The following is a 27,942-nucleotide window of genomic DNA, read 5'->3' as shown; positions in this document are numbered from 1 at the left end:
CAATAGCCGTATTCGGTTGATTGTAGGTGGGCTATACGTGTCCTCGTTCAACTACGAGGAGCGGTATTCGTTATGGCAGAATTTCATGCATATTTTTTTTATTCTCCCAAGGCCCTAGTAGCCTAATTGAAACGAGCACAAACTGTTATTTAGCAATTGGCAAATTTGAATTTGCCGTTTACGATCCGCTTATACACAATATTAGCGTGGACCCCACGCCGTGGGTTGTAGCTACACTGAAAATCGTTGGGGCGAGAAATCGTCATAGATGAGGGTTACCATATTTTGGAAATCTGAAAAGAGGACACTTTTCCAAAATTTTCAGAATTGCAATACCGGAGGAAAATTCCGAAAGTATGATAAATTTTGTCCACTTCGTGTTCGGTTGACTGAAATAAAAAGTCTTATTTCCGGTTCAGCTCCCGAAATAGCCACCGGGGTGTTTTTTCAATGCTGATTTCCTGTATTTCAGTCGAATTTTGTCCTATATTTAATCAATATTCTCAAAAAAGAAGACAAAATCTTAAAAACGAGGACATTTGGGCGTCCTTCAAGGACACTTTCAAAAAATTGAAAAAAGATGACAAATCCTCTTAAAAGAGGACGTATGGTGACCGTATCATACATAAAATTGGACAATCGATATATCGTGATCGTGATGTAATAAGCAAATGACGTCACATTTTCCAGAAAATTTTGTTCTCTCATGAGGCAGTTTCATCGCAATCGTTATGTCGTCCACGAATATGTGTTCAAGGCTTCAGTTCATATAAGCAGAAAAAATGTAATCGTGCTGTACCAATGATTACTTTTCAAATCGAATCGTAATCGACTACTTCCAGATTTTGCCGTAATCGTATTCACGCGATTCAGAAGCAATGGTTATCGCCATCGATTACATTTATGCAGGTATCACCCCTTGTCCGACCCCTTACCTTTTTTTAACTCAACGACTAATATGAATCATTTCGTGCGCCGTTAAATATCCCTATTTTGTCTTCTTTTCCTCCTTCTTTTTATCTATGTCTTTCTAAGATGCATTAATTAGATCCAGTGAACCACTCATCCGTTTAGTTAACATTGTACCCAGAGTTCATTTATTGATTCAATGTTCCCATGTTAGCCCGTTCTAGCATATTCTTCTCTGGAGTCTAATATTTTATTGGCACTAAAATGGTTCTCAAAATTATGTCGGTAAAGTTATAAAAAAGGCATGCAGGTATGAAAGTTTGAGAAAATCCCCAGTCTACGCTGTAGAAGAGAGAATCAGCTTGTCACTTGGGATGGCAACTTTCACCCGGAGTCAAAACATTCATTTTAGGGACGCAGACAAAATTTGCAGCGTAAACAGACCAAGAATCGTGCGAGTGTATCGTTCCAGGCTTAGTCAGAACACGCGTCGATATTAGTATTCGCGAACTCATGACAATCACACCGATACTTCGAACCCACGAAGAGTATGTATGTACTCTTCATAAGCATTGGCGGTTCCAATGTACCATTCTAATTGTGGTCGTAGTGCTTTACTACATCGATGCATTTATCTAATGTGGCTACAGATAGGCCTACTATATCATGAGAAAGATTTTGAGGGTGCTTGTTATACTGACATTGACATGGATCGCCTATATAGCTGTATCTGTGTTGAATGCTGACCTGATGGCCCCTGTTATTGTGGACCATGCGAAAGGGGACACAACATCGTTCGTAAACAATGAAGATGTCGCTGAACCTCGCCTGATGAGCACTGTCATGTCGGACCAAGCGAAACACAACACAACGTCGTTCATAAACAATAAAGATGTCGCCGAAGCTTTACAAAACAGTAACGATGTTGAAGAAATGAATAGAAGATGGGAATGGAATACCCAAAAGAATGTCGTAACCGCCGAGGAGAATTCCGTAAGATACGAGTAACGATAGGTATAGTTTAGTATCTACTAATGTAACCAGAGCGCCCAAATAGCATGTTTAACTGAGGAAAATAATCCCTACGGATACGGCTGGAGGATGTTTTCTTTGGAGCTAAGCATAAATGACACCAAATTATCTCGATAAGGAGGGTTACTGGTTTTCCATTCAGTCCGCATAGTGCAGTCTTCAAGCAGGGCAGAGTCATTCGTTGTGACACGAAATTAGGGCTTCGCAAATACTAAGAGAGAGAGGGAGAGATAACGAAAGATTTATTGGTTCGTCCAACCGAAAATAAAATCCCGTTGGGGCATGAAAATGAAAACAAAGAAAGGTGTGGTCGATATGACTCTGGATAGGGTCAACTGATCCGATCACAAGCGGCATTCAACAAATACATATGTTATTCTGAAATTTGGCTGTGGTTGACTGGGATAAATAATTTAATTTTACAGAAACTGCAAATTTGGGGTGGAATAAGGCCCATAAGGGGCGAACAAAAGCCGAGAAGGAGGTGGATTAATTCCTTTATTTAATTAGGGTTAGGGAAGGTTCCGAATGCATGTTGGTATGGGGTTCCAAATAACAGTATCAGTATGGTCGATTTTCTCTTTTTTTGTGAGGTGGTCGAAATCGAGTACTGCATAATTTTATTCCTATTTGAATGCCATTCATGACGAAACAAATATACGACACACATGTGTTTGACACCAAAAAGGAAACAATGCTGGTTGAACTCATTCAAAAATTATTTTCATCTCGAATACACAACTGTGACATATCTGGATGTCTCTCTAATGAGACAATACTGCAGTTCGATCCCTATGCTTTACACTTTGATCGTGTCCATTCCCCATGAACAATTGCACGTTCGTGCTACATGCTTTAATGGACTATCGCGGGATTTCAACGCTTCCACGACGGTAAAGAGATCCAAAACTATGACTATCGTTGATCAATTTCTCGTAGTAGCAAAATTCGGCACTAGAAAATATCGCCCGTGACCATACTAGACTCGAATAAAAAAAATGATACTCAATTCAGGTTTGACTTAGCTCCTATACAATACGCGAGCTATACGCGCTGCCCAAACTTGAATGGGAATTATGACTGTATATTCCACGTGACAGGAAATACGCCGCATTAATCCAAAATTACGTAAAACCTATCACTTCCAGCGCATGTCACTTTATATTAGAATCAAGACTTCTACACCGAAGAAGAGTTACTCCCGTGGATTAAAAGGCCAATATTTGATTTCGATTATCCGGGGAAGAACGGGGCGGGCTACACAGTACCTAACCCAAGCCAGGAAGATGCACTTCGTATAAAGCAGGGATACGACACGTACAGATTCAATGAATTCGTCTGCTCGAAAATATCTTTGCACAGAACCCTCACCGACGGCAGGCCGGATGAGTAAGTCGAGATTTCTATGTCAGTCTACAGCAGTGTTGGGATCAAGTCACTACGTTCGAGTCACGAGTCATCTCGAGTCATCACACATTTTGAGTCGAGTCAAATCAAGTCAATTCAATTGATTTTCAAAGTTGACTCGAGTCAAGTCAAGTCACACACTTTTCGGAGGTGTTTCGAGTCAAGTCGAGTCAAATCAAATCATATCAAGTCACGATTCAAGTCAATTGAATTTTCGAGGTATGAGTGATGATGCAAAGTCATTACATTTTGCTGACTGTGTGAAGGACCGAATAATTGGCCATTTATCTGGAATGAAATAACACAAATATAATACAAAGTTAAATATACATGCAACACGGTGTTGTATCGCTCATACACACGAAGAACTGCTAATAAAATACGTGAGTAACTGTATACAATATCAGTTATTATCAGCCAATATAGAGGATCGAATACGAAGCCTTGACAAGTTGATCAAATTTATGTGATGTATACCTATCTACACAGTGGTGACTTTTGGAGGGGGCGATGTGGGCAGTCGCCCAAGGCTACCCTGGTTGATTTACGCACTTTCGACCCCCACTCGGTTTACGCACTTTTTGTCAACTATTACCATTTTTTAATAACCGTGGAAATTCTTGTATCCATAAAGAATATGGTATGGTACCGTAAAAAGTGCTTAATCATCAATTCTCATTTCTTAGTTATCATTTTTTGAATATTCGTGAAAATCCATGCACCCATGTAGAATATGGTACCGTAAACAGTGATCGATCATTAAATTTCTGCAGCCGTTAGAAAAGCTGACTTTAATTTTACTGAGGGGGCCCTCCTACATTACCGCAATTTATGGTTATCATTTTGCGAATAACCGTGAGAATATCTGTACCCATGTAAAATATGATACCGTAAAAGGTTGTCGATCATTAAATTTCTGCACCCGGTAAAAATGCTGACTTTGATTTGATTAAGGATGGGTCCTACATTTACGCGATTTTCAGTTATCATATTGCGAATAACCATGGATATCCATGCATCCATGTGAAATATTGTATCGTAAAGAGGGGTAGATGATCAAATGTTTGCATCGATAAGAAGTGCATCCTTTGTTTCAAAGTACCGTACTCTATTCATTTTCAGTAATAGGCCAACTCCATGTCAGTAGCCCTTAAACAAATTAATGGTTTATTTCAGTTTTTAGATATGACAGAAATTTGCATCAAGTGATTTTGGCATATATCCGAGTAGCCTACATCACAATTTCAAGATTTTAAATTCAATTTCCAGCTTTTCAAGTTTGCGCATGATAAATAACAAGCTTTTCTGGCTCATTCAATCGTAAAATTGATAGAATGTTGTGTAGGTCTGTACATGAGCTATCTTGTAGAAGTTGATCTAACATATCATTCAAGTTACAATTTAGCTTTTTTGTGTACGGCACTCATATGGAAGCTATTATAACATAGAATGCTGAGAAAATCAGTCTTGATTGAATATATCATAGGGTTGCCATACGTCCGGAATTTCCCGGACATGTCCGGAATTTCACCGTTTAAACTGCGTCCGGGAGAAAATTCTAAAATATGCACAAATGTTCGGAATTTAGAAGGCTTGAAATATGATCAATTTTATTTCGTAAATTAACATAAACGATATATATTATTTTGGGCAGATTTATGCCACTTGAAATTTTTCTTCGCGTTGTTCGCGATTTAGTGTCCCATTCATTGGTTTGAATATGTGTGCCACCGCTCTCGCAATACATGCAATCAAAAATAAATATAAATCTCCATCGTTTCCTAAAATAATTAGTTTAATTGTAATCGCAACTATAGGAGAACGTTATATTCCTAGATTCGGTTAAGGCCATTTAGATGCTTTATTCAAAGATAGTGGCTCTGAACCTGGGGGTCGTGTGCCTTCATTCGCGAAGAGTGAGTAAGTCTGGGAAAAGGTGCTGACCGTAGTAATCAGCTTATAAAACTTTAAGCTGGCCCACAGAACATTTTAAAATTGGAAATGGAGTCGCGACTATAAAAGTTTGGAAACCATCGGATGTGCAACCTGGTGGTGCGGAATGGCATTTAGGCTCATAAATAGGCATATCCGTGTGACATGACATGATTTTACGATGTATAATTACGTTCCCTGCATTTTCGAAGTCATAATCCGTACCAGCTTTACCCCTATCTATGATCATGCGGGTGGAGAGAGGATCACATTTTATAGTAATGTATGGAAAAAGCAATATTATGGACAGATTTCATTCACAAAAGTTAACGACCAGATGAATATGGAAACCAGATGTATATAGTAAGCCCCCAGCAGTTGCATAGATTACCCTATGGTTGGCTCAAGATCAGTGTTTACTTGGACGGGAGGGGGCTTTAAAAATGTTATTTCCGTCCTGGTTACAACATACAAGCACATAAATGCACCGACCAAACATTATAGCGGCTACTGATCCGGATAGTGACCATCTCTCTCGATTTGCAAATATTTGCTAGTGTGACGTCATATTGACAGACAATGTGTCTTAGCTCATTTCGAAATCCGCTAGTGGGCGCTAAAGAGTGTCCGGAATTTGCTCGACAAAAATATGGTAACCCTAATATAGTGCCAAATATTTTCAGTAAAAAGCTAGTTGCATGGAAACCCGAAAAATACTTCAAAATGTTGCGTAAAAAATCGCAAAAATTTGCAAAATGTTTCATGAAAAATACCATACTGCATAACTTCTGAGTATTTAGGAAGCTGCAGGTAGCTGTAAAAAAATTTGCAAAAGTTTGTAAAACTTGCCCTGGTCATCAGCTTCACAAATGCGACTCGGAATTTCAATATTATTGTCGACGGCAATCCACGTCTACCTCATCTTCTCTCGATGCCCATGATCAGTCTAATCGGTACCCCGGTCGAGAGTCACTGGTTTACAGTATTATCTGAGACGGATCCATATTCCGTATCATTGAAGATGTAAGGTGAGACGTTGGAAAAGACCATTGCCGCAAACTTCGATCATCGTCACTTTTTACAATGAGGCCTGGTGCACTCTGATGAGGACGATATTCAGCATTCTGGAGACGACACCCAAGATCCTTCTGAAAGAAATTATCCTTGTTGACGACGCAAGCACGTTGGGTATGTTTCATCGTGAAATAATAGGCTCTTAAACGATATTTTAACATAGCGTTGTGGTGGCACTTGAAATCTAGAATAAGATCGTCACGTCATTCGTTTGCTTCTCGTCTCGCTCATCGCACGTCTGACCTAGTCAAGATTTGCGATTTGTGTGCTTAGGGCTGTTCAAAAATGACTTTTATATCCGGATTCCAGCCATTCACTGATTAAATTGTCAGGTTACCCTTAATAACTCAGCACATCAAATTTGGTTCAATTCTAACCAGTACAAGCCGGGGTTATTATGAAAGATTAATAAAAATGGTGAGTATTTTCTGTCAACCTTATGAAATTGTCGAGTTGTCTTCAAAAACGATGCGAAACAAATTTGACTCAGTTCCAACCCTTACAAGCGGAGTCATTGCAGTTGAAAGTTCTGGAATTTCAAAAATAGCATTACCGCTGAATAATTCAAGAAATATAAATGAAAAACTCAAATACCTCAGCTTTTACTGGTTGGAATTAAGTCAAATTTGTTTTTCGTCGTTTTTAAAGACAACTCAACAATTTCAGGGCGTCGAGAGAAAAATTAAAAAACATGTTTTCAATTTTTCGTAATTTAATTACAAATTCAAATTGGCTCTGCAGCGGTTTATACTAGCTAGAATTGAACCAATATTGATGTGCAGCGTATCTAAGCGTAAACCTACAATTTAATCAGTGAATGGTCGAAATCCGGATCACAAAAAGTTATTTTTGAACGACCCCATACATCAGCGGTTCTCAACCTTTTTTGAAATGCGCCCCCTTGGCGATGGTCAAAAAAATTGCACCACCTGACTCCCTTGCACTTATCGTCATGTCAAAAAGAGCAAATAGTTAAGTAGTGTAGTAACATAGTATACATATGGTATATCTTGCGCAAAAGTTTGAATCATCATTCCAGTTGGTGAGTCTTTTACATTTCTGACATATATATTTCCCCAAAACTCTGTTTGAAAATAACAAAAAAAAACATTGAACATGACATCAACTCATTTCAAGGTAGGTTGCACTGAGAATAATCCTAATGCTGGTAGTGACTACAGAGAGCACCGCGTCGTTCTGTACTGTCATGCTAAATTTTATCAGTTTTGCGATTGAATTAAATTGTGTTGATTTAGAGTTGCCTAATTGAGGGCGAAACCATGCAACCTATATTGTCTTTGGCCACGGACGGGCAACTTCTCCAGTCGGCGGGCTGGATTGCTAAATCGATATCTTATTCGCCTATTTATCCACAAATACAAGGAATAAATCGTATTTATTGAATGTATTTCAGCAGCAGCAATGTCACTTCAAAGCCACTTCTCGCCGATAATGACTAACACAATGTGGATTTGAGAACATCATTGTCATACAGGCGCCACCATGTCTGCTTCTCTCTGGATCAAAACACACGGTGCAATACCTAATTAGAATTAAAAGGCGTTCTATAAGTCCGGTATTCCAAATTTACCAAGATATCAATTCATTAGGAATAATATATGGCAAATGCCAACAATGCAAGTCTTCACGCCCCGACGAACTTGTGCGTAAGCTCTACCCCCGTATATAATAACAAACAGTCACTAAAATTTGAGGTTTGATAAAGTATGGGGAATTTCGGTAGACTGAGGCAATGGGTCACATTATGATGTAAGGCGGGAAACCGTCCGCGGGCCGCACGTAAGTTGCCCGTCCCTGTTTAGGCATTGCAGTTCGCCAGCTATTAACATCAGCTACCCAGCGCACCGAGCTTTGGGCTACTACCAAAGCTATGAAGAAATGAATGACTTACACGTGGGAATTGCTCTAAATCTTAAAAGAATATCAAAATCTGTTCAAATGAAGTTGAAATCGGCGTATGTACCGTTGAGCGCGACTGCTGGAGTTTGAATTTGGCAAGCTTTGTTGAATAGGAAAGAAGTTTCATGTTCAACAATCGTCTTACAATGGCTGTGGAAAGCATGTTTCGTCACTATTTATACAGATTTTGTCAATTTCTCGCGCCCCTGAGAGACTTACGCCCCCCTCCCGGTTGAGAACCACTGCTGTACATGAACAATAATTTTGTATTCTCGTGTCAATGATCAAATCTGATGTGTTGATGCAGAGAAGAGCACAATAAGACAAGGCGTTGTTACTAATTCCGTATCACCAACTCGCATTCTGTCTGAATCTTATAGATTTTTCACAGTATTGATAATAATAATCCATCGACTTGCGCAGAAAAAATAATCACTGCATTACTCATTTCTCATAGAACATCTCAAGGGTAAGCTGGATGATTTCCTACCGAGTTTGAAAATCGTCAAGTTGGTTCGGTTGAAGGAAAAGAAAGGGATAGTTCCTGCACGCATGGCCGGAGTCACAAAGGTCACCGCTGAAGTCATCACCTTCTTAGACGCCCACTGTGAGTGACTATTCAGATTTTGTTTCAACAAGCTCATCGATCTACTTTTCAATAAAGTGATTTTACATTGGATAGGCTGTTCCTGATCCAGCACGGTGTTCGTGGTGATGTAGAGATGTTTTTCACTACCATATGTCCAATGACCGTCCATATACCAAGGACTGGCGCTGAATCGGCGACTATATATGCATTAACCCGCAGCCGCCTACTTCGAAATTAATTCCCTTCGATATAATCATTCCTGTCAGTATTTTTCCGTTACATTGTAGGACATTCATTCTGGGTGTATTTTTTGGCATTGTTCTGATGAAGTTGTTCGATCTAACCATGCAGGTGAATGCACCAAAGGATGGCTCGAACCTCTTTTGGAGCGAATCGCTGAAGATCCGACAGTAGTTGTAAACCCTGTCGTGGAAGACATGCCTCCGGATACGTTCAGTTTTGGCTTCAGAAAAACTAAGTGAGATAAAGCTCAGCAGAAGCTACAGAATAAGACAAAACAGTTACTTCATATCGTAATTTATTCGCTAAAAGCTTTTCGACTGACTCTCAACAGTAGCCAAGGTCAGTAATGCGAAGAATCGAATTCGAAATCATGTGAATATATCAATAATCAAATATGCACTTGCCACCGTATGCTATGTTGTGATCGTGTGGTACTGACTTCAACGTTCTCTGTAATCTTATCACACTGTTTACTAGTTGTTGATTTCCGTTACCTCAAGTGACCAACTATTTCCTACATTTCGACTTCGATTCTCAACATCACTGACATTCGCTACAGATGAGAGTCAGTCAAAAGACTTATAGCGGATAAATTACCGGTGTGAAGTTATTGTATTGTGTAGAAGCAAATATTATACCCGGTTATGACATGATTGTTGTTGGAAATCAGCATTCAGTTCTCTTCCCGTGATCCTCGTAAAACATGGGATCTTAAAGTATGGGTCGCGACCCAAATATGAGTCTAAGGTTCGATGCGAGACTCCAAACTGGTTCTAATATAAAGCTGCTCTCGTACTGATTTAAAGTCTGGTCAGGTCAGGTCACTGTAACCTGGGATAGTAATGACTCGAGTCGAGATATTCGGTGACTCAACTCGACTTGAAGCAATTTGCGTATTGACTCGACTTGTACTCGAGTCATCGCACATGACTAGAAATTCGAACGGCCAAAACAGGCATATCGTTGTAACTTCGAAGTAGCCTACAATAAACTACCACATAGGTATTCCGTCTATCAGTACCGGTATTTGTAACATAGGTCCAGAAACTGTGTAATGTGAGGAAATTGCTGTATAATTAATGCACGGCATTCGATATCACCGAAACAGAGTTGTGAAATGAGAATTTAACAGGAATTGAACTCGATATTGAACGGCGAACAAAATGACTTTGACTCGGACTCGAACTTCAATACTGTGACTAGGACCCAGACCCATGAATCCTGACTTGAACACGGACTTGACTCGGCGGTGATCGAAAAATGACTCGAAATGACTCGATTCACAACTATAAAAGTATAATTGACTTGTGACTCGGTGCATCGTGACTTGGTTGCAAGTGTGGCAAAATACGCGAAACGGATGTTGCGTAAAGATAATTTGATGTTTTCGACCATACCCACTTGATTGAGCTTCGTGGCAATGCTGCAGGCTCGTAACGGCTTCTCAGAAATATCATTCCGCTAACGTGCTCATAGCTTTGTGCTACATGTATTTGTGGATGCTGTGATTCGACCAATGGAGGTTTTGCGGCTCCCACGTCACGATAAAACATCAAAACTATTTTTCTCGGTGAAAATAAAACTCCTAATACTTGAATTATATTGCGGTTAGCCCTAACTATATCCATCAATCATGCTGTTTATTTTATTTAATATACTAAGGGACATACCGATCTACACACTCCGATGGGACCTGACTTCTTTTTGGGGAAGTCAACGCCCACGTAGCGCCCAAACGTCAAATGACAATCCGATTCCTACGCCCCTTATGGTGGGAGGTATGTTTTCCATTAAAACCTCATATTTTCATTCGCTCGGCACTTTCGACGAAGGAATGGAGGATTATGGAGCGGAAAATGTGGAAATGTCATTTCGGGTGAGTTTTTAGCTTCGGATGTCTGACATTCCGTGCCATTAGAAAAACACCGAGGTCGCCAGCACCTTCACCGATAACCCCGATAGTCAAAATCTACAAAACTTCACTGCTGTAATATGAATAGCTTTACCGTTATTGGTATATAATGTATATTATATACTATATATATACTTGAACATGAAATAAACTAGTAGGCAAGGCGCCGGAACCGGAGCCGTGTATTTTCAACGGAGCCGGAGTTCCAAATAAAATTCTGGTGGAGCCGGAGCTGAAGCCGGTTGTTTGAGAAGTAGCGCCAACTTTTTGTTTAAAGCTAAGTATGTTCAAATTGTTCATACATAACCCGCTAAACCTGGGTATGCGAGATATGCCATGAATTACTATATTCTGGGACGTGGTTGTTCGTCATATCCGGAATTTTGTCCTCCGCACAACACTGATGGCGAATAGAGCGGTTCGAGAAATATTGATCATTATGTATTTCACAAAATGGGACTGGTGCCTATGTAAGCTGAGCAAATTGTCTAACTAGTTATTAGACAGTGCTTCTCAAAATATGGTAGGCCTACGCATACCACAGTAATACGCTAAAGCTTCTTAGATGGTATTTTCGAAGAGTGTTGTGAGTAATGTCCTACCTACGATTGGCGAGCCTCTGTATAAGAAGCAGTTGCAATTAGGGGAGATGTGGTACCGATGGATCACTGGGACCGAAAATACTTTGAAAATTCTCTATGATAATTCCATGATAACACTCCGTGAACTTGTTTACAATTGCATGCTGGCAAAATCTTTCCTCACATACAGAAAAATTCGACGTGCGCGAGCAATGGGGTCTCTCACCGATGATTTTTGTTTTAGGGGGTGTAAACTAGATTTAGATCGACATATACATTTTTCTTTGTAACCTTCAACACGAACAAACCAGCAATCATTTTTTGTGTGAAGTGTAGGACTTGTATCAGGCTATATAATGGCACCTATTATTTTTTCAGTACTTTCCTCGAGTGGAATTTTTTTCGATTCATGTATAAAATTCGTAGGGTGGGGACCGATGATACAATAGCCAAATCAAGCAAAATAATCAAGCATACTAATCATGAAACAAATGAAACATGTCTACGTACAGAAAATCTTTATGTAATATTTGCATATGATGTTTTATCGCTATAACGAGGTATTTGGAAGTCACACTGTCGATTTTCGGACAATATGTATGTACCCTCAAATTTATAAGTCCGAGCCTAAATCGAAACGTGATTTTATGACAACATTTGAGTTAATATTTATTCTATTTTTTGACAGTTGCGACCTAACATTCTTCTTTGGCTTGCTGTAGCTTAGATTATAATACTGAGCAAGGAAAGTAGTCACATTTGAGTTTTTTAGGGTATATGTGTCATAGGTCCCCGGGTCGTGTGTCATTGGACCCACCGGGTGGGGACGGACGATAGCTCTCGCCCGAGCTGGAGCAGATGAAAATTTGTGCCAGCTCAAAAGCCCTGCTAGAAAGGCTGCATCTGGACATCTGTTAGCTATAATAAATCCATCAATATTCCCAGTGTGAAAGCCGCAGATTATTATAGTTTCGACTCCTTACTACCATGTTGTGACGTCACAAAATTGCCAATGTTTTTACTCTAATGGCCGATACCGATATTGTATTGAAGTGTGATATCGAATCGATATTATCTGCAAACCGATACATCGGTCCGCCATTATTAATGTGTACCTCACCTTGTATTCTTTCATTGTCCTGTCATTGTAGGTAGCAACGCCTAATTTCACTATCCTTTGAGCTTTTCGCGGTGCTAGTGGCCTGACATTATTAATATTTGAATTTTCGGAATCAGTGACCCAATAGCATTCAATTATGAGTTCTGAGCTGTTTATAACTATTTACGCTATCAAAGACGAGACTTGACTGGCGTCTAATCTCTCCTCTCATCTCTCCGATAAATGTTCAAATTGTGTAATTCTATGTACAAAAATGTGCAGCATTCGTCATTCACGGACTATCGCTGTTTCAATGTACCTATTTGCAGATATGGCTGTGCAATGGGTCGATGGAGATTCATCCCTGTTCTCACGTCGGTCACATGCACCGACACGGCTTTCAATATCGAATGAATAACTGGAACCGCAACAGCGTTCGGGTAGCGGAAGTCTGGATGGATGACTACAAGAAAGTATTTTATGATAAAGTGCCAAGCGCGCGTAAGGTGCTTACCTCGGCGGCTTTATGTCCGCCTCATAATTACGATTCTTAGGCTACATATAGTGATGTCTGGCGGTGCCAGTCAGATATACAGGCGGAAGTGGTCAGTAACGAAGTACTTCTACTTTTTCGGAGTATCCAAGTAGATTCTTACTTAAATAATTATGCTTTAGACTACTTCAACTTCGACTTGAGCAGGTTTCAGGCAAAACTATTTGATTTTTACAGTTTTCATTGTGAAATCTAGAAAGTGATGCGTTAGTCTCGACGACGAATCTCCCAATTTTGAAAGTATCCACTCCCAATTAACTGCCAACAGTATGCGGCCCTTCACCAAATCTAATTTCTGACTAACTTCTTACCTAAGTTCTTTTCAGACTTTTTTTCTGTTTCTCTTTAAAGTACATTTATCATGTCCTGGTAATGGCTACTTCTGCTTATAGTTCAGCAGAAATTTGCGACTTTACTTCTAGTGATACATGAGCGACCACGCTGACTACTTAAAGCACCTCTGTCATGTAAGCGATTCTTGTCTAGTCTAAAGTTTACAATATTACATTACATGACATTATCTAGACTGCAGGTTCGGAACCTTTTTATGGTCGCGACCCCATATTTCGATTTGCAAATGCTCCACTACCCCACCTCTAAATTTGATGATGGTCAGTACCGTCGCCCAAACCTACTTGCGTCCTATATGTGGGTAGCAGACGACTATATGCACAGTAATCGAAATTATGCTACCACTCGGTGGCAACAAATACTCATTTATACAATTCAAGCAGATGGGTGGTGTCACATCTTGGCGATCAGCTTGTCTAATGTCTATGCGTGGTGCGGTGCTGTTGTTACCAGAGCACACCTTAGATCTGGCTCTACTGATAATTGATCCCTGCCTTTGTTCTTTATTTCCAACATTGTTGAGAATCCAGACGAATACCTAGCGATCACCTAGCGACATATTTTCAACGTTGAAATAATGACATGCACCTGCTGCCGGCTTTAATGAATAGCACTCGTAAACCAAGCAGCGTATTGCTCTTGAAAATATTCCTATCCTTATACAATGGAATTAATAAAGCAATGCTGCGTGAAATCCTTCTTCACGCGAATTACAGATAACGATAACAACGATATTCGGCCGTGCCGAGCGTGTGTGTTTGTATTGTAGGCCTATGTATTTGTATGCCAGGTCTTGGCAACTTTTGGTGTGTAGTGCGCCAAAATCTCAAAAAACGTCCAATATTACCAACTGGCGTGCCAAAATTTGTATTTCTCTAGTGTTGAAAGCAAGCACCAGCCACTTATCTGCAGCTGCAATCGGTTACGCCAATGATTCTCACAGTATTCGTCGCGAAATAGGGTACCGTTAAAAAAAACAATTTGCCTCTGATTCGAATCGATTATATCGATCCAATAATAAAATTGCTGGTTTCTATTACTTTTTTTATTACTAATACCAACAACTGAAACAACCACAACAATGAACGTAGGACGATTGAAAATCATACCAATCAAGGTGCTGGCCTAAATCTCATCAACTGAATAATTCGAGGCTCTGTATCTTCATCCGCATACTGGAAAATGATCTACTCCGAAAGGAGATGTTTGTGGCTAGAATCGTCTGGTATCTATTCGAATGCCAAGCCGACTTGTTGCGGTAAATCAAAAGCAATCGTAACAGTAGCTTCTTCATCGCGAGCATAGCTGTTGATGTTTGGAGAGGTCTCTGAAAGCACAGCGTTGATCTTTCTCATCGCCGTATCTGATTTGCCAGTACCAGAGTCAGTCAATATCCATGAAGTGATCTTTTACTCGCAGCGTCACCTCTAGATTGTGTGTGTTACGCGATTACGCCTCTTGGCCGTAGTTATTGCCGCATATGAACAAAGTCTCTCACAGGACGATGCATGTAAAACGCATGAATGAACAGTCCTGTCGAGTTTCGGAAGTTCTGGAGAAACAACAGCTATATCCATCCAGAATATGGCCGGCTGTGATGTTAGATACGGCACCCAGATACTGGACTCTGCATCAAAAATTCCTAAAAAAATATCAGGGTAACATCAGAGACACGTAATGTTAGGTGCACCCAGGTAAACGTAGTCACACCCTCTTTACGATCATATAGTCGAACCAGTATTTGATGAGGTTACTAGCAGACTCGTCATTGAAGTTTGGGTATGTTTTTGAAATTATTTTTTGACCAGATCCCGAACAAGCCTTTTGCCAGTCATGTTCAAGCCAAGACCTCTAAATCCGGGATCTAGAACCCAGGCCAGTCGATGATGGTCCTCGACGTAGTTTTTTGTTCTACTTTAATAAAACCAGACTCTTTTCATCGGCATTAAGAGCGGTAGTCTTGTTAAATCCGTTTTTTTGTGACTCTGTTCTGTGATATCGAATGGTTCACATTTATAATGTTTCTAACTTTTAGCAGTTTCTGGTCGCATTTTCAAGTACCAGTATAAATACATGAAATCCAAATACTGTGGTTACTTTACTATTCTTCGAAATTCGAATGTAATGTCGGCCCTGACAATCTAAGTCTCAAGTCATATGACTTGGTCCGAGTCATGGGCAATGACTCGAGTCCAAGTCGAGTCAATACACAGATTGACTCAAGTCGAGTCGAGTCATTTCCGAATTTTGAGAAAATGATTCGAGTAAAGTCGAGTCACCAGATAGTCGTGACTCGAGTCATTACAACCCTGAAAATTGGTCATGTATTATAGTTTTGGCTGGTGGCATATCATCGAGGAATGCAAATTATTTTTTCAATATAATTAGAAATAAGTCGCATAGTTATGATTGCCAGTGTCGAACAGTCGTCGCATTACTTTTTTGCTGATAGTGTTGTTTTGCTGCCGCCATATCGATATTTCAATCATTCAACACACCTGTCATTTCCTTCTGAATAGTGAATACCGTTATGTCGTCATCGATTTTAACTAAAATTAACAAAACATTTTGCATACTTTTAAATATCAGTCGGGGCACTTTATGATATGTTTTGGTCAAACAATCTAGTTTGGTAGTATGATATCATATAGTCCACACTCAATTTATTAGACACCATGACCAAAGGGGGTCAAGAGAGCCCAGCTGGGGTCTAGTGTATACTTTCTTATCCACAACATCACCATCGCAAACCAGCGTTCCCCATGTTATCATTGATTCCTGGTTACGGTATCGTACGAGCATTTATTACCCTTGGGACTAAGTTCAATATACCCTAACCGTAGCCTAACCCTATCTGGATCCAAAACCTAATGCTATGCAATACCCTAACCCCAATTGTACGGTACCTTAACCGGTTGTCCGACATATGAGCATGTGACACAATGAAAAACGACAGTTGAGCATGGGACACTTACGCATGCGTCACTTTAGCAGAGATGAGCATGGATTAGGATTAGGCTTTGAAAAAAACAGGTTTTGTAAAATTTTGTCGGATTTGGATTGGATTTGGATTAGAGATTTTTTTCTGAACGGATTGGGATTTGGATTGGATTTACCGATTTTCTGCGAGATTGATATGTCGTTTGGCGAATGGTGACAAACTTTATTCAGATCAGCTATTAATGTAATTATGGTTACTAAGTTATCTTGAATCGAGGGAATCGTTGGCTGTGAAAGAAAAATTTCAAATCCCTACCTTGCATAAATTACCATTTTTTCTGAATTTCCAGTCGGATTAGGATTGGAGTAGCTCAGGATGGAGTTGACATATGTTCTGCTTGCGATATCTGTTTATAATAATTCTCGAGTAAACCATCGCGAGAGCTCAGAAATATTGAATTAGTACTTACTGGGAGATGGTCATGAATAACGCAGTGTACATAATTGAAGGGGAGTTGGCAGGGTATCTCGGCGGCGTTGAGTTTGAGAACCATTGTGCTCAGAGGTGGTCAGTAACGAAGTACTTCTACTTTTTTTGAAGTACTCAAGTCTTTTTCCTCTACTTCTAGTACTTCCTCAAGTAGAAATAATTTTTGCTACTTCTATTTCATAATATTTTGTGATCTACTTACTTACTTTTCGCTATTTTCAGTTTGTCAAGTAGAAGTAGTTTAATCCTCTAATCAGGAAGATAGCCTGAGGAATTTCGGGGGCTGTCTTCACGGAATATCAACATATAATTTTCAGAAAAGTTGAGTAAAGCCCAGAATATTCGTCGCGCTTCGCGCACAGTGGATTTAGAGTGACTAATATGATTTCACGAAAGTATCGGTGAATATAATTTAGGTAGCAGGTTCATTCACACTGCATTGTCGCCCATATGAAATATTTAATCACAGTATATATGACCCATCATAACGTTTGTAACCGTTGTTTCGCAATCTAGCATTATCTTATCATATCGTAGTCTAGCAGTCTATGACGTGTCCTAATCTGGACTAAAGACATGCAATACATTTTCCGCTTTTAGAAATAGGATTTATATTTCACTTCCAATTAACAGTATCATACTGCGAGTTCTAATTAGTATCAGTTCCTTTGTCTGGAGAGCATACATGTTTACGTAAAAAAGGAAATGTAGTAATGCCTTTAATTACCAAAAATAAAGCTACACAATATGGCATTTTTACGATCCGCCATATTTTTATTAACGTTTACTATTCGCGCAAAGTGTTTACACCATATGCGAGACAACTTCTCCTTATTGCTCTTCGACTAAACTATAATATGGGGGAGGGTGCCATACCATGATATTTTCTGAAACGTGCTGTTCTAGTTAAACAGAGGATCAGTATCGCATTTCCATATCAGTACTATCATTTTAATCCCATCATGCAGACGAACGGTTATGCTGTTAAAAATTGGATACCTCCTGCTTTGCATCAATATGAGTCAAGCTCTGCACTTTTCGCATAGCTCAATTTACAGCTTTTGACAATCAATGTCAACGAATTACGATCGTTTTCACAACTACTTACTTACTTGAGTAGATTTGAAGTCAGTCAATTCTACTTCTACTTCAAGAAGTTTTAGCTTGCTTATGAAAGTACTACTTCTACTCGTACTTGAGTAGATTTTCCAATCGCTACTTGTACTTGAGTAGCTTTCTTGACTACTTTGACCACCTCTGATTGTGCTACATGATGGTCCGGAAATCTCGAGCCCTGATTAGTATTAGGCATTACAAATACGTTCACCATTATTTTAACAGGCCAGCGGTGGCCAACCTGCAGACGTTGCATGCAGCCAATAAACAATAATTATGTGGTCCTCAACACGTTATAAATTAGCGTGTGTTGTTTGTAGCGTCAATATGCAATTTGAATTATCGAATTGGTTCCCTTGCTCCAATCTTTGAGAGATTATAAACTTGAAAATTTTATTTACGCTTGACCCGATTCAGGTGAGTTGGATTCTTCGCTTTAATACAATAGTGTAATCTGAGACCCACCTTACAAATGCGATACGCAGAACAGAATGATGCACATCATAAAGAAATATCAATTCCGCATCGTGTGCGTCTTAAGAATGAAGGTTTTTCCAATATATGGTTCGACTATGTCTACAATCCGGATGGGAGGTCAAATAATAACAACATGGAACAAAATCATTTATACAAATCGGAAGATGAAACATCATTAACTTTGTACCCAAAACATTCGAAGAGCGAGGGAGAGAGCGAGAGAGAGAGGGATGGGGGTATTGGTCTTCGCCTGCACCATCGAGATGCTTAAACGACGAAGATGCCACACGACCTAGTCACCTAGTCCGCAACCCCGTTTATTCTCCTCTATTCTATCCGTGGATAATGAGTGCTCGGCGGATATCAGTTTTCGAGTTTTCGGTCTGGCCCGGCCGGGAATCGAACCCACGACCTACCGATCAACGAGCCGGAAGCATCACCATTACACTATCTCGCACATCCTTCCATCAGCCCGATCGGTTAATCTGATCACGTGGGCTAACAATTGATAAATATTTGACAGTAATATACGAAACAACCAAAAGTATCGACGAAATTATTTTTCCAGGTATAGAAAAGGAGTCCAGACAACATTTCCTAGCTTTTATACTCACGATTTTGGTGCATAGATATAGTAAGCTTCCGGCACATCTAAAAACTTTTATACGCAAGGCATATCTCAAGGAATCAGTGACGTCACAGAACCCCACAAGGGCTATCCGCGGTGCCAATTTTCCAATACACAATTTATCGTGAGTATATGCGTCGAGATGCGCAATGACGATTCTCCGCCGGAATGCAGTTGTATGTATGCTATATTTGCAATCGAAATTCGGCTATGAATAGCGAAAAGGTTGAACACCCCTGTATTGGGCTTACCACAGAATCAACGTGTTATGTGGTCAGGGGTGTACGAGTTTCGAGTAAACGTTTTAAGGGTGTACCACGACGAAAAAGGTTGAAGGGTACTTAGTTGGGCTCAGGCTGCGGGCGTTGGACTATTTGGCACCGGTCATTTCAGCGCCTGGACTGTGGTCTTACCAAATATCGCACATTCTGGCCAAAATGCGGCGGTTAATATACCTAAGGTTTTATCGCCGTCAGCCATTTAGGCAGCGCACAGAGTTGCATGTTGCACGAAATGTGTGTCGTCTAGCCTCTAGCGTGAAATGCCCAGCGCCGAAATGCTGGATGATAAAATAGTCACGCTCCCACAGGCTGCAATGCACAATGCACATAACTAGACTAAAGCATTCAAACGGTTATTATAGGTTGCCGTGTATACATTTCTGGGTTTCCCACATTAAAATGAGAAATCAGGTCACGGAAAATTGCGCAATGCGCGGAAAATTATTTCAAGAAAAATAAAATCTGCCACAAAAGATTATGTTTCATGTTGATTTACGAAGTAATTTTTGGTCGTCTACGAGCTTTTTTCATTTGGAAAACTTATGTTACATGTTTTGCAAGTTGCAACAAACGTGACTAAAGTATATCATACACGTCAAATCATTGGGGCTGCCACGAAAAATCATATCTTTTGCCATAAATGGCAAGCGTGCCGCAGGTTGCCGACCCCTGATGTATACTGTTAACATACAGCACTACTGGCTCACTGGTAGTTTCTTGGAAGGGGTAATTTCCGTTTTATTGATTGCGATAAGGCGCTTCAATCTTGATAGTTGCCAGACACCTATCTTATGTTGTAATAGGTGGCATTTCGAAATCACGCCTTGACTAATCTGATACCTTGTTGACCGTGTTCGCATTCTTCAAAGGTTTTTTTTTTATATTAGAGAATCAACTAAAATTTTCGGAAATTAGCTGCCCATAGCATCGGGTAATTGACTTTCTTGTAATTGTCATTGGTATTTAGTTTTCGTCTCCGCGACCCCAGAAAATAATCAAACAAATCCATTGGGCTAATTACTTCATCAATCTAATCTCTGCATTTTGCTTCTCAGCTCGATGCCGGAAACTTCTCTGATCGAATCAAGCTGCGGGAAAGACTTCATTGCAAACCTTTCGACTGGTACCTGGACAACGTTCACCCGGAACTTTACGGATACGCAAATGACGCGAAACTTTTTTACGGAGAGGTGAGGCATCTTGACTTTCCAATTATCCTCTTAGTCTTGACCAGATGTAATCGCTATAACGAAATACATATAGCCTACTTCACGGAGTACTCAAGGTTGGCTTTACCTGATTGCAATACTCAAGCTGTTATGTTTTTAGACTAGCCTACACCCACTTGTACGTCACAGTTTTGTGATGACGAGTAAGCAATTCTTGAAATTTGAATTCCAGCACCCGACATGCAGGTGCCGATCCTTCATTCTATGCGACTATGTGCGAAGTTTCCTGACATTGTCGTTTCGATACCTTCTTGTCTTTTTATTGTATCGCAGACTTGCGATGTTCTGAAATGAGCAAATTAGTATTAACTGAAGATCATGATCAGTGGTTGCCCTGCGGTTGGGCGGGGGGGGGGGGATAGGCGAAACTTACATGACCTCCTTATCTATATAATTACAACTTCTGGGGCGCTTCGACCCCCAGACCCCCGCTATTAACGGAGAACGAAACTTTAATTGTTGTACACCTGGTATAGACTGTTTCGGTATTACATGTGTACATCATGATGTGACTGTTCAGTGCTCCTTTAGAAAGATCCAACTTTCAGCATATAAAATAATTATATTGCCATGCCAAAGTACAATAAACAACTTGTCATATTTGAAAACAAGTGAATCAAGTGACATTTAGCGCGTGTCGAGACTCACCTATTTAGAAGAATTAGGGGATGTAGCATGACATAATAGTAGCCTATACCAAGACAACTGCAAGCCAAATAGACCACATAAATCCAGAAAACTGTCGGCTGACATTAGTAATAAGCCAGCACACCACGTCAAGGTTTCAGCCAGGTGCTGGATTAGGCATATCTTTTTTTTCTACAATGAAGATTTTGTTGCATGATTTGGCATAAAAGCAAAATGTGCGGCAATGTGGTACAACACCAGAAATACCAAAGGAACACACCAGTACTGGTATCACCTGTGAAGAGGTAGTTCCACGATATGTAAGAAATTGCCTGGTTAGATTAAACCTAAAAAGCCACAAATAGCATAGAAAAAAGTCCACTACAACCAAATATCATGTACGTATTTGACAGCACTGTTACATTATTCAACTCAATAAGGCAATATCATTGGTGGGAAAACAGCATCATCCTCAATATGTGCAGAATATTCCTGAGCTGACATTGATGGCTTGAAATATTTGTGCAGCAGTCCAAAATTTGCATTGTCAATTTCTTTCTGAATCTAAACAAACTTTCTTCTCTGAGATCCTGACTTACATTTAGCATGTACTCGCGCCATTGTAGCAGATACTTGACTACAGTAATTAGGAGATACTGATGCTACCAATTACAACATAACATATAAATGAGTAATCCCAAACTTACCGTAGCTAATGAAATGTAGGCTACGGTTGTCAACTGACGAGTGTGCCTTACTAAATATGTTGTTTATGGACTCATCTTTATATTGAACTGGTAGCCCATTTCAAAAATGTAATGGTCAAAATTGTCTTTTGCAACATCTGATCTTAGGGCAAGTTTTGGTTGCAGTCAAATCCGTGGAGAGCTGCAATTATTTTTCGTAAAAGTTGCAGTAAAAAGTTGCATTTATTTTTCACTAAAAATGCACTAAAACGTACATTTGTGGATAAGTTCCTTGAAATTATTAAGGTATGAGATATTGAATCGACCCATATCCAGGGCACTGTAGCAAAACTCGGTGTTGGCGACTTCAAAAAAATCAATAGCCTGAAAAAATTGACCCAGTGGTAATATAATTTTTAGCGGTCTAGCCTGAATGGGCGTCAAATCAGAAAGCACCTCAAATTAAAACGACAGTGAAAAAAATCAAGCGATGTATCTACATATAGTGCAAGATATTTTCAGTAAAAAGTTGGTTGCATGAAAATTCGAAAACCTGCAAAAAGCTGCTTGAAAAATGAAGAAAAGTAGCAATATAAGAATCTTCCAAACAGCTTAAAACGCCATACTACATAACGTCTGAGTATTTAGGAAGCTGCCGCAAGCTGTTAAAAAAAGTTGCAAAAACTTGCCCTGTGATCATTCAATTCTTACCTCTGCCCTGCTGAAATTGATTCCATAGCTAAATTGTGTGGTCACATTTTGGGCATCTTTTTCTGTACAACTTTCTCAATGATAGCCTTTCGAACCTTTCAAGTATCGACCTAGTTTGAGGCATAAAATATCAGGCATCAGGCCGCTAGAACCTTTTCAGCATACAAGATCTATAATAGGCCTATGTCTATTAGTGGTGCACCACCAATTAAAAGACATCCACCTCTGATAAAAAAAAAACACTTTCTAACTGACTGTACCGGGTGCACATTGATCATGCTAAAGCCTTGAAAATACGCTACCGATCCGCAGACAAGAAATGAACAAATTTACCATCATGACAACCCTGAGAATGGATTTCCATTCAGAAAAGGGTAGAGTAATATGAGCGCATATCGCGATCAAATATTCATGCGGTGCTTTGAACTTCGATATTTTTGCGGTGGGTACCAGTCCGTCCAGCAGAATTCAGGTTTATTGCAATATAGAAAGTTAATTCATGATTGGTATCACTGGGAATCTGGTGTTGCATCAATGTTTGACTAATTCCAATGAGGTGCACAACACTTATGAGTGCTTGTGTATCTAGAAGACAATAATTAATACGAAACAGACGATTGCAAGCGGTATTGGAGGAAGCACCCCTACGCCTATTCTGTAATTCGTATCATTAGGGGTGCATTTAAAACAAATGATTGTTTAAAACATGTTTTAAACAGTCTTTTATTCAAAAGCCTTATTAGAAAAACAAATTAGTGTTTATTTAAGTTGTATAATCATGCAATATTTGTGTAAATACTCCCAAAAAACATATTGTATGAGCCCACGGACGATTACCACCCAACATAGCCGACGTATACGTTATGGGATGGTTAGAACTTATAAAATAGTCGGTTCAACAGCTATAGTACTGAGATTTTTCGTCAAAGGAGCTACATTTATCCTTTGTTTTTAATTGAATATTCGTGATGTCGTGACTCTAAAAAAACAATAAAAACATGTTTTTAAACAAGCCTTGTTTTAAACATGTTTATTTGAAGTCTATTTTCGTTTTAAATGCAACCCTACGTATATGATACGCCGACACCAACATAATGGGCTCATTGAGTTGCTCGCATTGAGACCATTATTAGAGGATTATAACGGGTTTTGAACTGCATTGATGCATTCTGCATTCGAGTATGCGTAAAAGTGGATGAGTTAACTGATAAGTGGTGCGTATCGTTGGGTATCAAGCAGACAATTTAATTAATACGGAACTTGTGATTGCAAGTGCTATTGGGGGAAGTACGCATCAATTCAGTAATTCGTATCGTACGCCAACACAATGGGTTCTGACTTTGACATTGAGTTGCTCGCATCGCAAAAATTGTCTGATGTTTCATGCGATTCATGCGAGCCGGTTCAGGTATCGGCTTACTGCACACCAAAATCGCTAATACAATGTTGTGAATAAACATTATGCATTTATTTTTTAGTCAAGAGAAGCACTAAAATTTTAATTCGCGAAAATTTTGAATGAATGGATTTGGTAGCGCATATATCGCACATACGTGGTCAGATATATTGGTAAAGTTGAATAGGCTTACCATACGTCCTCTTTTAAGAGGATTTGTCCTCTTTTTTGACTTTTATGAAAGTGTCCTCGGAGGACGCCCTTTTGTCCTCTTTTTTGAGATTTTGTCCTCTTTTTTGAAAATTGAGGCATATTTATAGCAAATTGCGAGTGAAATGCCGCATATTAGCACAGAAGTGAAGCTCCGGCGGGTATTTCGGAGTGAAAAACGGTGATTTCAGCTCTGTGCAGATGTGAAGACCTTTTTTTTTTTTTTAGTCATCAACCTGGCAATGTGGAGTAAAAAACGTTATTTTGAGCTCTGAGCAGAAGTGATGAACTTTTTTTTTTTTTTTTTAGTCAACCGATCACAAAGTGGGAAAAATTAACCGTTTTTGAGAATTTCACTCCGGTTTTGCATGTTGCAAATTTCTGAAAAAGTGTCCTCTTTTTTGATTTCCAAAATATGGTAAGCCTAAAGTTGAAGAAAGTGGCGTCTTCGAAAATTCAGGCCACCCATGCGAAACGGTTTAGACCAGTGGTTCTTGACCTTTTCTCCTCCAGCGCCGTTTTCGGAGGGTTTCATAGTATGGTGCCACCCATGTTCTAAGGCAGTGGTTCTCAATCTTTTTGGCTTCGCGGACACCCTCAAGCTTTAGTTCAAATTTGGCTCCATTGAGGTGCAACTGTCATCTGTCTTGTGGAAATATGAACTGCGGGCTTGTGATAAACAGCAACAGAATGACTTTATTGAAAATAACATCTTACTATTTATATAAAACTTAGGTAGACTTCTATCATTTCAAATCTTAATTTCCAGCTGTATTTCTTGAAGTACGTGGTCGTGCGTTGAAAATCCGCGACTTCGATATGATATGAACGATGGGGGCCGAAAATCTATTTCCATAAAGATATATGGAGGCTAATGCAATATTAACGCTAGGGTTACCATATACGTCCTTCTTTTTCTAGTTTTTGAAAATGTCCTCCGAGGACGCCTAAATGTCCTCATTTTTGGCAATTCATCATCCTTTACAGCTTTTACATCTAAGATTAAAGATATATTCGAGTGAGGATGGGCATATTGACACCAAATAAGGAATTTGTGGTCCGATAGCAGGCGACGACGTTTTTTTAGTCAAATGTTGAGAAAAAGTATGTAAATCTGTATTAGAACGAAAGAAATGACTTTTTTGTATTCAACCAATCAATTTTTTCATCAAATATAACGAAATCGGCTGATTTCAGTTTTCATCGACTAACTTTTCTGAATTGGTATAAGTGTCCTCAATTCCCTATTCTAAAATATGGTAACCCTAACTAACGCTTAACGCTTCCGACGATACTTTTGATGTGATCGCAACATTTATGGCATCAAAGAAGACGAAACATATTTCTAATGAACATATCTCGTCCAGCCTAGTCATTTTTCTCAAGCATCTCATCTTGAAGTTATTCTAGGAGAGTGGTTATGTAAATATATCACGGGATAAAATGGATTTCGTGGCGAGGTATCAATCTCTTCATTGGGATAAATGAGGGAAAATACTTCAGAACTTTTTATTTCAAACCACTGTTCACTAACTTGATGAGACTGACGACTTCAAACCGAAAAGGTTCTGCAAACATTACAAAGTCAATATTTTTATTTTTTCCACAAGCACCAACAAAACGTCTCTGAACAGCAATATGTTTGTATTAGCAGGTTATTGGTAATTCGGCAATTAAAACGAATTTGCAGAGTAGGGTTAGGGTTAGGGTTAGGGTTTCATGTTGTATTTCATATCAGACGATTAGTATAATGATGTAAGTCATGAGGTCTTAGCAGTTGTGGTCCGAACCTGCCTTATGTGTTTTAAAATAAAATTAAAAATTAAAATTAGGATACCAATCATTTTGAAAATTTAGTGGTATCGCGGACACCCTGAAATTGCTTCGCGTCCCCTAGGGGTCCGCGGAATCCCGGTTGAGAACCACTGTTCTAAGGGTTGCACTATGGACCATAGAGTATCGGTCGACTAGTCAAGTTCAAGAGAGGGATTTGCGTTTGACTCGAGTCATTCTAACACCGCTTCTCATGCCCGTAATTATACGAATCTAGGTTTTCTGAGATGCTGTTCCTGTCCTGCAAAATCCTTCGACGAACAAGCAGAGTTAATGCGACGTCTAATGTTAGAATTTCATACTTTTTTTCGTTCCACTAGTGGGCCAGCGAGGACGCAAATGCAACACTTTGTCTGGACACCGCTGGTGCGATAGACCAACCGTTGATACTCTTGGAATGCCACGGAATTAATGAGAAACAGGTAAGCGCATGTGTAAATAAACATATCAATTTGTTAAAGCTTTTGTGGTGGAATTGTCGCAAACTGGCTATTTCGTTGATTCAGAAATTTTCCCTAACTATTCGGAGGGAATTCCGGAACGACCGCAATTGTCTTCAACCCCGTGACTCCGCCGTAATTTTAAGGCAATGTGCTTCTGATGGTACTCCGGACCAGCGTTGGTTTTTTGATAAGGTAAAACGCCGAATTTGGTTATTACGAAACGCGTGGTAAGTTACATATTGTCATTGTTAAGAAACATCGAAAGCCGAGAACACTGGATAACGGGGTTAAAATAACGGGCGAGGTGAGAGGCAAATATTCATTTTAGGCGATGACAAAATATATCTTTCATTGTTTATCTGCTTTAAAGGGATGGATGAAAATGAAAATGAAAGTGATGGGGTTAATAGATTGATGTATTAGCATTTACAGAATTATAAAGTAATACATATTACCGAATCAAGAAATATACCAATTAAAAAGGACTAGGTGAAGGTGTCAATATCCCGACAGGTTACATAAATGGGGAATGGCGCAAATTTCGGTTATATAGATGCCTGATGGAACTACCAAGAATACGGCACCATACGTAGGCCTACAATCTACATACCTCACGTAGCATATGCAAGTGGGAATCAAGGTCCCTATGAAAAATATTTCTACCTTGCTATGCAAAGAGAATATGACTCTTTATTTTTGGATCTTCCAGACGGGAAACATCCGACATTCATCAGGGAAATGCTTGCAGGCGGTTTCCAATACAGTTCAACTCCTACCGTGCGATGATTCCAAATCGCAACTGTGGCGATATCGGGACATGTCGTCAGAAAGAATCCCTGCCGCCGGCACATAGTTTTGGATCATGCACGTTTAACCAACGTCATAACATAATGTAATATGTCACATCAAATATGTACCTTTTCGGCCTCTACAAAGAATATAATGCGTGTTATCCATACATTGAAGATGTTTTGGTATTTTCGATTTCATTGCACTTTCTGACAATGTTGTGGAATGATCGCGACTTCGGAAATGTGGTATTTCGAGTAATGTTAGTAGCTCTGTATTATATGTTGCGCCTGCTGAGATATGGCTAATCAAGGTTTCAAGGCTTTCACAGGGGAAGTAGTATCGAAACTATAATTCTCGTTGAAAAAGTCACTTTTAGTGGCGAGGAGCGTGTAATCTCAGTACCCGAAAATCGTCTTTTTCTACTCGACTCAAATCATGAAAATTAATACTCGATTCAGATTCAAGTACTCGAATCATTGTG

General features: G+C 39.5%; 2 protein-coding genes across 5 annotated transcripts in view; one reads left to right on the top strand and one right to left on the bottom strand.

Moving 5' to 3' along the window:
• LOC145435693 (uncharacterized) overlaps nt 1-27,942 on the bottom strand; it is a 224,194-nt gene that overhangs the window by 166,985 nt on the left and 29,267 nt on the right. The gene's annotated exons all lie outside the window — the stretch shown is intronic.
• Nucleotides 578-27,636, top strand: LOC145435630 (polypeptide N-acetylgalactosaminyltransferase 6-like). Its single transcript, XM_080312929.1, has 12 exons — nt 578-1,902; nt 3,110-3,330; nt 6,302-6,468; nt 8,732-8,881; nt 9,215-9,341; nt 10,769-10,982; nt 13,028-13,204; nt 20,590-20,724; nt 26,547-26,648; nt 26,733-26,861; nt 26,923-26,973; nt 27,379-27,636. Exons 1-12 carry the CDS (start codon nt 1,576-1,578, stop codon nt 27,520-27,522), a joined length of 1,944 nt encoding a protein of 647 aa, XP_080169055.1. The 5' UTR covers nt 578-1,575; the 3' UTR covers nt 27,523-27,636.

Source organism: Botryllus schlosseri, chromosome 1 (assembly GCF_051294905.1).
Source record: "Botryllus schlosseri isolate E-star chromosome 1, Bs_hap1, whole genome shotgun sequence".
Lineage (NCBI taxonomy): Eukaryota > Metazoa > Chordata > Ascidiacea > Stolidobranchia > Styelidae > Botryllus > Botryllus schlosseri.
The sequence above is the reverse complement of the archived record's forward strand: the minus strand, read 5'-3'. Positions and strand labels throughout refer to the sequence as shown.